This window comes from Pan paniscus, chromosome 18 (genome assembly GCF_029289425.2).
Source record: "Pan paniscus chromosome 18, NHGRI_mPanPan1-v2.0_pri, whole genome shotgun sequence".
NCBI classification, from domain to species: domain Eukaryota; kingdom Metazoa; phylum Chordata; class Mammalia; order Primates; family Hominidae; genus Pan; species Pan paniscus.
Window position 1 is genome coordinate 2,643,695 of NC_073267.2, and position 13,361 is coordinate 2,657,055.

Consider the following 13,361-nt stretch of genomic DNA (forward strand, 5'->3'; position numbering starts at 1 on the left):
AGGAGAATCGCTTGAACCCGGGATGGGGAGGTTGCAGTGTGCTGAGATCGTGCCACTGCACTCCAACCTGGGCAACAGAGTGAGACCCTGTCTCAAAAAATAAATAAATAAAAATTAGAGCATATAGAAATGAATAGGCTGGGTGGGGTGGCTCATGAGTGTAATCCTAGCACTTTGGGAGGCCAAGCCAGGCGGATCACCAGAGGTCAGGAGTTCAAGACCAACCTGGCCAACATGGTGAGACCCTGTCTCTACTAAAAATACAAAAATTAGCAGAGCGTGGGGGCACATGCCTGTAATCCCAGCTTCAAGGGAGGCTGAGGCAGGAGAATTACTTGAACCCTGGAAGTGGAGGTTGCAGTGAGCCGAGATCATGCCACTGCACTCCAGCCTGGGTGACAGAGCGAGACTCCGTCTCAAAAAAGAAGGAAGAAAAAAAAAAGGAAATGAATAGTAATGAGCAAACATCATAGAAAATCTATGGGGATGCAGTCAAAGTTATACATGGAGAGAAACGGATAACTTCACTTGTTTTTATTAGTTAGCATGAAGAATCAAACCAATATATAAATTAAGTATTTATTTCAACATTCTAGAAAAACACCTGTAAAATAAACCCCCCAAAAAAGATGGAAGGAAATTAGAAAGTAAAGAGCAGAAATTAGTTACTTTAAAAGAAAGAGTAGGCTGGGCCTCAAAAAAAAAAAAAAAAAAAGAAAGTAGAATTGATGAATAAAATCGAGCTATTTAATAGATATAGTTGCTAAGATTTTTCTAGGAAAAAATTCTGGTAAGTGTGACTGAGAGAAAAGGAGAGAGAAAAAGAAAATATGGGACATTCAGATGAAGAATGAAGGTTTATTCACAGAGATGAAAAAAGTTAAAAATTATAAAAGAAAATTATGTGCAATTGTTTGCCTACATTTTTGAAATCTATATGGGATGCTTATATGTTACAAACTGTAAAAACCAATTCTAGAAAAAATTAAAACCCCAAATAGACCAATAACAAAAGAACACATTGAAAACGTATCAAAAGCCATGTCAGGAAAAGACACTTAATCCAGATCTTTTTGTGGACGAGTTCTATCAAATGTGGAAGAATCAGATAATTGTGATTTAATTTAGACTCTTAGAAAACAAGGCTGGGCACGGTGGCTGACGCCTGTAATCCCAACATCTTGGGAGGCTAAGGCGGGAGGATCCCTTGAGCCCAGGAGTTCAAGACCAGCCTGGACAATAGTGAGTCCCCCATCTCTATAAAAAAACTAAAAAATTGCTGGGAGACTGAAGTGGGAAGATTGCTTGAACCCAAGAGTTCGAGGCTACAATGAGTCGGAACCACACCACTGCACTTCAGTCTGGGTAACAGAGTGAGACCCTATCTCAAAATAAAAATAAAAATAAAAAAGGGCAGGGTGTGGTGGCTCACACCTGTAATCCCAGCACTTTGGGAGGCCGAGGCAGGTGAATCACGAGGTCAGAAGATCCAGACCATCCTGGCTAACACGGTGAAACCCTGTCTCAACTAAAATACAAAAACAAAAATTAGCCGGGTGTGGTGGCGGGCACCTGTAGTCCCAGCTACTCGGGAGACTGAGGCAGGAGAATGGTGTGAACCCGGGAGGTGGAACTTGCAGTGAGCCGAGATCGCACCATTGTACTCCAGCCTGGGCGAGAGCCAGACTCCGTCTCAAAAAAAAAAAAAAAAAAAAAAAATTAGCCAGGCGTGGTGGTGGGCACCTGTAATCCCAGCACTTTGGGAGGCCGAGGCAGGTGGGTCAACTGAGGTTAGGAGTTCAAGACCAGCCTGGCCAACATGGTGAAACCCTGTCTCTACTAAATACAAAAATTAGCCGGGCATGGTGGTGGACACTTGTAATCCCAGCTACTCGGAAGGCTGAGGCAGGAGAATTGCTTGAACCTGGGAGGCAGAGGTTGTAGTGAGCCGAGATCGAGATGGCGCCATTGCACTCCAGCCTGAGTGACACAGCAAGACTCCATCTCAAAAAAAAAAAAAAAAAAAGAGAAACGTTGCAAGGAAAGCACTTGGTGCAGTCTGGGGTAGTCAGTGATTGTTACGGTTACGCAGGGGTCTGTTTTGTTCATCGACAGGGATCCCTGCACCTGCCGTGAGGCCATGTGTGTCACTCTGAGGCTGCCGGCAGAGCCTGCAGCCAGGAGCCCTGATGCTGCCTCCTCCAATGGCTAAGCGGACGCCCTCACTCAGCTCAGGCGCAGGAAGCCAGCACTGCTGAGAGCAGGCAACTGGCTCCGTAGGAGTGAGGATACTGCTCTGACAGCCACAGAGGCGCACATGACTCCCCCGTTAGCTCATCTTCTGTGTGGCAGATCACCTCTGCCGCCTTCCCGTCTGGGAGCACCTGAGTCACTGTGGTCACGTCTGCAGGCAACAGACAAATGGTCCCCATTCGGACAGGGATGGACACCTGTTTGTCCCGACCCACCCGGTAGGGCCTCAGGGCCACCATGGTGAGCAGGCTGAAGGGGGGTGACCTCTCAGGAGGACACCAGACTGCTGCACACCTGGACACCGGAGAGAGCTTACCTGTGATGTCACCCACGTGCTGGGGTGACTCAGTGCTCCTCTCTCGGGTGGAAGTTGCGTTCGGTGCTGCCACAGTTCCTCCAACGTCTCCATGGCAACGTTCACACGGATTTCATAGAACATAAGGTGTTTGAGCTGGAAGGGACCTCAGAGATCGGCTCCTCCTGCCCCCTCATTTCATGGAGAGGGGAGCAGGCCCAGACAGGGAATGCCACATGCCCAGGGGCACATAGCGAGCCGGGGACCCCGCGGAGGGCACAGACCGCTGAGCTCCAGAGGAGGGTCTTGGGAGGTGCCCTGGGGGCACAGGCCGTGGCGGCTTTGCCACTCCCTGGCTTGCTAAGAGCCCCTTGAAGTCCAGCCCAGCTCTCTGCTGCTCAGCCACAGAGCTCTCCCTCGAGTGCCTGGCGGGAACAGGAGTAGGCAGGACAGGGCCCTGTCCTCAGGAGGCTCCCAGGCTCCTACAGCGGCCATGCAGCCGCCGGGGAAGGGCTGGAGAGCATCCAGGGAGCCAGAAGTGGGGCAGGAGGAGCCAGGGCAGGCTCCCTTGAGGGTGGGGCTCCAGGCAGAGTCTGGAAGCCTGAGGAGGCCTGACTCGTGCCTGCGCCCCCTCTCCTGGCACACAAGGGCCAGCCCGAGGGCCCCACTCTGGGGGCAGAGTGTAGGGAAGAGGCTGGAAAATGGGGGCCAGAAAGAGACTGTCCTGATCCATGGCTCCCAGGGGTCGTTTTGGCTGGGGGCTCACAGCACACATCCTTCCAGACACCCAGGACAGTCAGAAGGAACTGGCAGGAGTTAGAGGGCACGGTGTAAGGATGCCAGGGGGCCGGGCCGTCAGAGGGTAACAGGAGCGAAAGTCCCAGAGCAAGGCCCCAAGGAGACCCAGGGCGCTCTCTCCCCTCGAGGACAGGAACCCATGGAGACCTTCCCCTCCCTGGCAGAGCCAGCTCTGCACCAGAAGGGTGCGGGGCTGTAGCACCCCTCCCAGGGGAACACGGACCTCACTCTCCGCCCCCAGCTCCCAGGGCCCATCTCAAACTCGGACCCTGTCTCAGGGACCTGCCCTGGCCCACAGGACTCCTCTCTTCTCCAGGTCTGAAGATGCCAAGAATCCGGACATCCCAAGGCCTCCCTGCTGAACTTTCCCACCATGCCGGCCCCTGCCTTGCCCTCGCTGGCCCCCGCCTTGCCCTTGCTGGCTGCCTGTTCTAGTTTTATTTGTTGTTGTTGTTGTTGTTGTTTGAGATGGAGTCTTGTTCCGTTGCCCAGGCTAGAGTGCGGTGGTGCGATCTCAGCTCACTGCAAGTTCCACCTCCCAGGTTCACACGATTCTTCTGCCTCAGCCTCCCGAGTAGCTGGGACTACAGGCGCCCGCCACCACACCCGGCTAATTTTTTGTATTTTTAGTAGAGACAGGGTTTCACTGTGTTAGCCAGGATGGTCTCGATCTCCTGACCTCGTGATCTGCCTGCCTCGGCCTCCCAAAATGCTGCTGGGATTACAGGCGTGAGCCACCGCGCCCGGCCTTTTTTTTTTTTTTTTTTTTTTTGTTGAGACCAAGTTTCGCTCTTGTCGCCCAGGCTGGAGTACGATGGCGCGATCTCGGCTCACCACAACCTCCGCCTCCTGGGTTCAAGCGATTCTCCTGCCTCAGCCTCCTGAGTAGCTGGGACTACAGGCGCCAGCCACCACACCTGGCTAATTTTGTATTTTTAGTAGAGACGGGGTTTCTCCATGTTGGCCAGGCTGGTCTCGAACTCCCGACCTCAGGTGATCTGCCTGCCTCGGCCTCCCAAAGTGCTGGGGTTTAATCCATCTTTAATCCACTGCAGCATCCCACTGGTCTCTGCCCATGGGCATGGACTCTGACCCTCCCTTCCCTGCCTCCAGGCCTACAGCTTCTTTCCTGAAGGTCCTCTCTGTTCCTATTACCCCTCCCCTGGGTGACTGCAACCCCCATCAATCTCATCTCCAGGCCTACAGGCTCCACCATCCACCCCCTCCTGCCAGTCCCCAATATTCCTGTAGCACAGCGTCCTCTGTTGTTCTGCTCAAAAGCCACGCACAGCTCTCTACTTCCCGCTGTACAATTTCCAAGCTCCTAGGAATAACACTCAGGTTTCCCTTCCCAGCTGACCCCATCCTACCTTACCAGCTTGATTACCTCTCCTTTCCTCCAAGGAACTGGGCCACACTTTGGCCACCTCGGCACAAAGTGCCCATCTCCTAGCACTCTCAGCCTATGCATATTGACTCCCTCCACCTGGGGACTGTCTTTCTCTCTCGTGTCAGACTCTAGCTCAATCCCCAAAGCCCAGTGCAAACCCTCCCTCCTCCAGAAGCCTTGCCCTCACTACTGATCACACTTGCCTTAAATCTTTGTTAGCAAGGACATGTCCTCCTGAAGTGAAGCCTGTGTTTCTAAGTCACATTTCTTTCTCTTTTCTTTTCTTTCTTTTTTTTTTTCCCCCAGAGTCTCGCTCTGTCACCCAGGCTGGAATGCAACAGCACAATCTCAGCTCACTGCAACCTCCTACTCCTGGGGTCAAGCGATTCCCCTGCCTCAGCCTCCCGAGTAGCTGGGATTACAGGCGTATGCCACCAGGCCCGGTTAATTTTTGTATTTTTAGTAGAGACGGGGTTTCACCATGTTGGCCAGGCTGGTCTCAAACTCCTGGCCTCAAGTGATCTGCCTGCTCAGCCTCCCAAAGTGCTGGGATTACAGGCGTGAGCCACCACACCTGGCCTCTTTCACCAATTTAATAACTGCTTATGGAGGCCCAGAGCTGGCTGCTGGGGACAGCAGTTGACCAAGACAAGCTGCTTCCTGTGCCCGGAGAGCTTACACTCCAGAGGGTGAAACAGATGGCAAACACAGCAACCAAGAGACATAATGATCAAAGATTCCGAGGCCTGCTGGAAGCCAAGAGAGGGGTCTGTGATGCAGGCACCCAGAGCTCCCCATTTTCAAGAGAAACCAGAGACTTGGATTTGTATGTAAACTCTCCTAATTTTAAAGGTTGCCAGCGCAAGCCCGTTTCCTCTGCTCTCTCAAGGCTCCCCTCCCCGCCTGGCCTCCCACTTTCTCCAGCGCGCCTGCCTCCTTCTCTTCCTGGGGGCCCCATCCGCACTCCTCCCCCTGCAGGATGCCCTACTTGCACCCAACTCCTCCTGCTGCCCGCACCCTGGGGGTACCTGAGCAGCAGCTGGCAGGACGGGGTCCACTGGACTGGGAGTCCACTGCCCAGGACCCTGGGGCCAGTGCACAGCAGCTGCTGAGGCCCCCAGCTCAGACCCTGGGCCAGCCATCCTGAAAGAGGCCTTGTAGCGCGGGTGGACACCTGGAGTCCCCAGGGCTGCAGCTGCAGAAGCTAAATGCCTCTACCCAGGCCCAGTGCACACACACTGGGGGTTGGTCTGGAAGAGCTGGGGGGCCAGAGGAGTGAGACAAGGAAGGGTTCTGAGAGGGCTTCCGGGTTTGCCCCCCAGCTCTGCCAGGTTCCTGGGGATTAAGTCTACAGGGATTTCTGCCATGGGACGGTTTATGTTCTCTGGAGCTGGAGTTCCCAGGAACAAATCCTAGCTCTGCCCTTCCTAGCCTGCTGACCTTGCACAGGCTCCTTGCCTTTCTGGGCCTCGGTTTCCCCATCTGGACACTGAGGGCAGTACCCACCTTGCAGGATAACTTTGAAGAGGTCGTGTGCCTGGCACACAACAGTGCTTGCTGTAGGGCAGGCTTCCACGGCCTCTGCCAGGCCCTCTTGAGGAATCACTCTGCTGGGCAGTGCCCCTCCATCTGTGTTTTCTCAGGCCTCTGACCCGAGAGGCAGCCAATTGTTTGGACTCTGGGCACTGCCAGCTGGGAGGGCTCAGGTCTCTGAAGGGCCCAAGGTCCTGGTGACAGCTGTCAGGTCTCCGGGGACAGCCGGGTCATCTCTCCAGCTCCCAAAGAAACACCAAGAAGCCCCCGCATGCCAAGGACACCACCCCTCTGGACCACTGTGCCCCAGCTCTGACCACTGCAGTCCCATCTTCTCTGTGAGAGGGGGTGACAGAGCTCCAGTGCAGCCCAGGTTGGGGAGGTGGGTCTGCCAGGGACCAGCTTAGGATTTGGAGAATCGGCCCTGGCCACCTGAAGGTCCGAACCTGGAGGGGAAGGACAAGGGGCCAGCCACACAGCCTGGGCAGGGGCCTCTGCTTTCCACCTTTCAGACCCTGAGGGCAGAGTCCCGTGGGAGGGGACCCTCAGGGGGCCGGGGGCTGGCTGCAACAGCGACTTCCTCCTTCCCGCAGATCCCCAGGCGTGCACAGCAGGCAGAAGCTGTGGGGGAGATCACCGCGCCCGCTGTGTCCTCCCGGTGACCAGCTGTCACCTGAGCCCAGGGCGCCTGCCCCAGCAGCCTGGTGTGTTTGCCAAGCCAGGGCTGGAGCTTCCTGGACCCGCCTACCCTGGAGGGGATGGAGCAGTGAAGGGCACCGGGCCAAGCGCTAGGCATCTGGGGCTAAGGAGACAGAAGCCCGCGGTGCCCGTCCATGCGGGCCCTCTGCCCCAGCACCCACATCTCAGGACACCCCTTCCTCCCAGGTCTGGCGGTCCAGTTTGGGGGTCACCGAGCTGGGGTGGTGTGCAGCCAGCAGAGGGGATTCAGGATCCCGGGGTGACTCCTGGCCCAGGCCTGCCACCCCACAGCTGGCTCCTGGCCCCAAGGCAGCCCCGGGCAGGGGTCGTGATCGGGGGCGGGACGGGGCCCGGACCTCCTGACCCCCCCCCGCCCCGCCGAGCGGGGGTGTATTTGCATGTCCCCGCCCCACGCACGGCATTGGCGGCGGCGGCGGGAGGCCGGGCCTGAGTGGCTGCGCGCCCGTGGAGCGGCGGGGGCGGGGCGCGAGCCGGGCGCCCGGGATGATGCCGCCGCCGCCGCCGCCGCCAGGGGAAGGGTTCGGGTTCGGGTCCGGGTCGGGCTCGGCGGGCGCGGGGTGCGGGACGGCCCAGGGCACGGCGGCTGCAGCGGGAGCACACTGAGCGCCCGCCCGCCATGTCCAGGAAGAAGACCCCCAAGAGCAAAGGGGCCAGCACCCCCGCTGCCTCCACGCTGCCCACCGCCAACGGGGCCCGATCGGCGCGCTCCGGGACTGCGCTTTCCGGCCCCGACGCGCCGCCCAACGGGCCCTTGCAGCCCGGCCGGCCCTCGCTTGGCGGCGGTGTCGACTTCCACGACGTCGCCTTCAAGGTGAGCCAGGCACCCGCCCCCCAGGCCAGCGCAGCAGGTGGCGCCCGGCCTGAGCCAAGGGTTGGGGGTCGGACAGGGGGTGCAGGGCCCGCGGCCCCAGGGCGCGGAGCCCACGCGGGAGGAACCCCGTGGGGCTTGCACGGTGCATCGTGCACACACAGCTGTCCATCCCAGGTATGGGGTATCCAACAGCTGGCAGGGCCTGTCCCCCACCCCCCAGGCGGCATGGTGGCACAAGGGGTCCCGCGACCATCAGTGCCTGCGTCCCGCGCCCCAATGCCCAGGCCCCCGACTGGGGTCTCACCATTTCCCATATGCTGCCCTCCCTCAACCCAGCGGCTGTGGGCCTTTTTTTTTTTTTTTTTTTTTTTGCTGGGGGGAAGAGGTTTGCCAGATGGATGGGGAACCCTGGGACTCCAGACCAAGGCAGAGGCTGTGTGGACTTGGCAGGGGGCCGGGAGGACCATCTTTGGGTTTGGTAGCACAGGTTTCGGGGAGAAGGCCTGACTGCTGCCCACTTGCACCTCCCCCCAACCTCAGACTTGGCCCAGGTCCCTCTTCAGATCGAGATCTGATCCTAATGGGGCAAATTCCTCTTGAGCCTTGCTGGGGTCATGTCCCTACTGAGATGTGGAGAAGCCCCCGGCAGAGGCCTCCCCAAGTCTCTTAGGAGGTACCCAGCTGCCACCCCACCTGCTCCCCTCCCAGATGCTGTCCACCGTGTGGGGGTATGGACGTTAGGGAGGGTCCAGGATGCAGGTGGCTGCCGTCACTCCCCGCTGACTGAGATGGCCACTGTGCAGAAGGACAGAGCAGCCCCAGCCTTTCAGAGGCAGACGCTGGGTGTCCAGCCCATCGGGGTCCCTGGCCCCGCTGAGCCTGCAGGCCTGGGCTGCCTCCCTCCACCCCTCACCTGCAGCCCCCTTCTGACCAGGCCAGCTCAGGGCAGACCAGACTCCCCCCAACCCTCCTGCTTGTCCTAGGTCATGCTGGTGGGGGACTCGGGCGTGGGGAAGACCTGTCTGCTGGTGCGATTCAAGGACGGTGCTTTCCTGGCGGGGACCTTCATCTCCACCGTAGGCATTGACTTCCGGGTGAGTGGAGGCCCTGGCCTGGCCCCACATCAGAGTCCTGCCGGTACCCCTGAGCAGCAAGTTCTCTGTGATCCCCGTGGTACCGACAGGCTCGAGGCCTGGACCCCAGAAGCTGCCTGCCTCGACCTTCCAACACCTGGGCTGGTGGCTGCACCCGACAAGCATAGTTAGTTGCCCTATGGCAGGGGCTGGCATTACCCAGGGACCATATCCTGTGCCTTGGGGGAGGCGGACACTGTTGCCTACAGGGTGGTGGGTCAGAGGAAGTCAAGGGCCACGTCCACTTGGGGCCAGCAGTGCTGCCTCGGTACAGAGGCCTTACTGGGCCCTAGAAGCACGTGCTCCCTGCAGAGCCTGAGCGAGGGTTTCCAGGGCTTGCCTAGGGGAGAGGACCCTGCTCTTGGGTGAGGAGCGCCCACCCCCACCCCCACCAGCTGGAATTCCTCGTGCTGAGGTGCCGGCTTGTCCTCAGCAAATCTTAAATTTGCATTTTTCTCACCCTTTAATTAGAGCCAGTTAGAGGGAGGATGGAGGAAGGGCTGTTCCAGGGACAGGAAAAGGGGCTCCCTCCAGTCTGGGGAGCTGTTCTCTACCCCGTCTGGAGGGTTCCAAGTCCCCTCAAGTCCTCTGGGATGGAGTGACGCCTGAAGTGCCCGAGGGGGGCAGGCCAGTCCTGTCTGGTCCCCACTTCCCCACCTCCCTCTTGGCTCTCGGGCAGGTGGTAAGAGGTGAGGCCATTTGGTTCGCACTCTCGTTCAGGGTGCCAGGGAAGGCGGTGTCCTCCCCAGCCCAGCAGATGGCCCTGCCTGGTTCCCGGGAGACCCAGAAGCACTCTGACAGCAGGAGCTCAGGCTGAGGGAGGTGGCACAGGTTCCAGCTGCCCAGGGCCTCAGACTGCGGCTGAAGCCCCCCGCCCCCACCCCAACAGATGGGACTGGGGCTAGACCACTCCCTGCCTTACGTCTACTCGTTAACTGGGAGGGCCCGGCTGGGGACGCTGCCAGGCAGTTCTGGGATCTGCGGTTACTGCCTTGGGTCAGACAGGCCCAGGCCCAGCCCTGACAATCCCAGCAAGGAGTGGCTTTAATTTTTTATTCTTTTGAAGCAGGGTCTCACTCTGTCGCCCTGGCTGGAGTGCAGTGGTGATCATGGTGGACTGCAACCTCCAACTTCTGGGTTCAAGCCATCCTGAGTCTTTCAAATTAGCAAAAAGACCTACTGGGAAGGCTGAGGCGTTGCAGCTCGTTAGTTACTGCACCCATGTGCAGATGAGGAAACCGAGGCAGTGTCAGTAAGAGGCCTCGTGGGGTCATGAGTTCAAATAAATCAGCGTAAGAGGCTCTAAGCAGGAATAGTGCAGAGGCTGCGGGGAGAGGCCTGCACTTGCAGGTGTGGGTGAGGTCAAATTGGCTTAAGGGAAGCCTGCAGGGGCTGGGCTGGACCTGGGAGCTGGGAGGTCTCAGGGGACAGGAAGGCAGTGAAGCTAGTGGGGCCAGAGGCTGGGCTGGGCCCATGCCAGAGCTGCCTGGTTCTGTCTGTTTCAGAACAAAGTTCTGGACGTGGATGGTGTGAAGGTGAAGCTGCAGGTAAGGTGACTGGCAGAGGACAAGTTGGGGGACAGGGGACACCAGGGAGGGGCTGGACAGCCTGACCAGTGCCTGTCGCTGCAGATGTGGGACACAGCTGGTCAGGAGCGGTTCCGCAGTGTTACCCATGCCTACTACCGGGATGCTCATGGTGAGCCCCTGGGTACCTGGGCTGGTTGGGGCGGGGGTCTGAGCACCTGAGGGTGCAGGTGATGGTGGATGTCCTCACTGCCCTCTGTCCCCAGCTCTGCTGCTGCTCTACGATGTCACCAACAAGGCCTCCTTTGACAACATCCAGGTCAGTGGCTTTCCTGGTGGGGTGAAAGGGCCCTGATAGGGCGTGACCCATCCCAACCTCCTTCTGGTAGATGGCATCAGGGTTCCAAAGGACCCCGCTGAGAGAGGGGAGGGGGAAATGACAGCCTTCTGGGCTGGAGATGGCCCAAGTGGACCTGAGTGCCATTCCAGCTCCCTCAGCAGGAGCCTTTGTGTAAGGTGGGCTTCTGTATGTGGTACACGGGGGGGTTATCACTTCTAAAGACAGGTATCCTGGCCAGGCATGGCGGCTCACCTGAGGTCAGGAGTTCGAGACCAGCCTGGCCAACATGGGGAAACCCCATCTCTACTAAAAATACAAAAATTAGCCGGGCGTGGTGGCACCCATCTGTAATCCCAGCTACTCAGGAGACTGAGGTTGCAGTGAGCCAAGACTGTGCCACGGCACTCCAGCCTGGACAACAGAGCAAAACTGTCTCAAAAAAATAAAATGGGCTGGGCGCGGTGGCTCACACCTGTAATCCCACCACCTTGGGAGGCTGAGGTGGGCGGATCACGAGGTCAGGAGTTGGAGACCAGCCTGATCAACATGGTGAAACCCCGTCTCTACTAAAGATACAAAAAATTAGCTGGGCGTGGTGGTGCGTACCTGTAATCCCAGTCACTTGGGAGGCTGAACCCTCCCAAGGTTCTCTGAACCCCAGGAGAATAGCTTGAACCCAGGAGATGGAGACTGCAGTGAGTCGAGATGGAGCCATTGCACTCCAGCCTGGGAAACAGGGCGAGACTCTGTCTCAAAAAAAAAAAAGAAGATAAAGACAGGTGCCCTCTACAGTGTGTCCTGGAGGGCCAAAGTTCTGGGGCATGGGGCAAGCCATGCAGGGAGCCTCAGCCTGGTCTGCTGCCTCCCACAGGCCTGGCTGACCGAGATCCACGAGTACGCCCAGCACGACGTGGCGCTCATGCTGCTGGGGAACAAGGTGGGAGGCCCGGCTGTCCTCACCTGGGCGACAGGGCAGGGCAGGTGAGGGGGCAGGGGCCAACCATGGGCCAGCTGTCACCAAGACCCTGTGCCTGGGCCAGGTGGACTCTGCCCATGAGCGTGTGGTGAAGAGGGAGGACGGGGAGAAGCTGGCCAAGGTGAGTCAGGGCAGGGAGGTGGTGAGGGGGTGCCCCTGGAGGCTGCGAGCCTAGGCTGTCCCCGCCAGGCCACCACCTGGCTGGCAGCAGCTGTTTACAGGAGTATGGACTGCCCTTCATGGAGACCAGCGCCAAGACGGGCCTCAACGTGGACTTGGCCTTCACAGCCATAGCAAAGTAAGTCCTGCCAGTCACCAGGACTCCCCCAGCCCAGGGCCTGAATCCTCATTAGAGTCCAGGCCATCGTGTCCCCTTGTCACCCCCACTCCGCAGGGAGTTGAAGCAGCGCTCCATGAAGGCTCCCAGCGAGCCGCGCTTCCGGCTGCATGATTACATTAAGAGGGAGGGTCGAGGGGCCTCCTGCTGCCGCCCTTGAACCTGGCTGAGCTCAGTCCTCTGGAGGAAGCCGCCCAGCCCCTAGAAGGCTGGACAGAGGGTCTCCAGGCCCTTCTGACTTTGTTGCCCTGTGGCCAACGCCCGAGTGTCTGTTTTCAGGAGCCCCAGGTCAAGCCTTGTCCCTTCCTCCTCCCAGCAACAGTCCCAACAAGCAGGCTTCTGAGAGCCCGTGGCCGCACACTGGCCGCCACGGAAAAGCAGTCTTCTGCACGGGACGGGGAGCAGCAAGTGGACAGACTTTGCCACGGTGCTCTGCTGCCCCCTCCTGGGCACGTCCAGGTGAGGGAGGGCTGGGGCTGGCACCACGCACAGTGCCTAACCCTAGAAAAGCCATGTCTTCAGCCGCACATGCTCAGGCAGCTAAGGGAGGACGCCTGCCCACGCCTGGGACAGAAGGCTTCACTGCTAATCACATCGTGCATCTGTGTGTCCTGGGAGCTGCCTGCTCCCGGCCCACCCTCTAGGAGGCTCTGGCTCAAACAGCAATAGGGTCTTCCTCACTGACCTTGGAGGATGCCTGTGGCCTTGTGATAAAATGTGGGAAATCACAGAAAACACCAGAAACAACAACTGCCAGCCCGGCCACAGCTGAGGTCTGTGATTTCCGAGCACGCTCCACCTTGCACTCAACTTGGCCTTTTGATTGCAAGCCTTTGTTTTCAGTCCTAGTGAATAAAGTTGTGTTTTCTGGAGCGTCCGTCTCATCTGTTGAAAAAAATCCACTTCTAGAGCAGGATGCTGGAGTTTGAGAGACTCAGCAAGGCCCAGAACCCTCAGCAGGTGTGTGGCTACCATTCCTCCATGGCCCATGGCTGCCTCCCTAAGGAGGCACATGGGAACCCTAGGTGGTGTCAACTTCCCTCCACAAATCTCAAAAGCCTTTTATGGACTCACCCTGGGGCAAAAGGCATGAAAAACAGTATTTGGCTGGGCGTGGTGGCTCACACCTGTAATCCCAGCACTTTGGGAGGCTCAGGTGGGCAGATCACCTGAGGTCAGGAGTTTGAGACCAGCCTAACACGGAGAAACCCTGTCTCTACTAAAAATACAAAGTTAGCCGGGCGTGGTG

General features: G+C 58.2%; 1 protein-coding gene across 6 annotated transcripts; it reads left to right on the top strand.

The window, feature by feature from the left end:
• Positions 1–7,434: 7,434 nt before the first annotated feature.
• On the top strand, positions 7,435–12,984 carry LOC100977490 (ras-related protein Rab-26). 6 transcript variants are annotated; one of them, XM_034941032.3, is made up of 9 exons: positions 7,437–7,800; positions 8,784–8,894; positions 10,439–10,480; positions 10,565–10,631; positions 10,726–10,778; positions 11,671–11,736; positions 11,840–11,896; positions 11,997–12,073; positions 12,392–12,984. In XM_034941032.3, exons 1-9 carry the CDS (start codon positions 7,606–7,608, stop codon positions 12,453–12,455), a joined length of 732 nt encoding a protein of 243 aa, XP_034796923.2. In that variant the 5' UTR covers positions 7,437–7,605; the 3' UTR covers positions 12,456–12,984. The 6 variants fall into 6 exon arrangements, with proteins under 6 accessions (XP_034796925.2, XP_034796923.2, XP_034796927.2 ...); XM_034941031.3 differs by having other exon boundaries at positions 7,442–7,800; positions 12,170–12,984; XM_034941034.3 differs by lacking the exon at positions 11,840–11,896 and having other exon boundaries at positions 7,435–7,800.
• Positions 12,985–13,361: the final 377 nt, after the last annotated feature.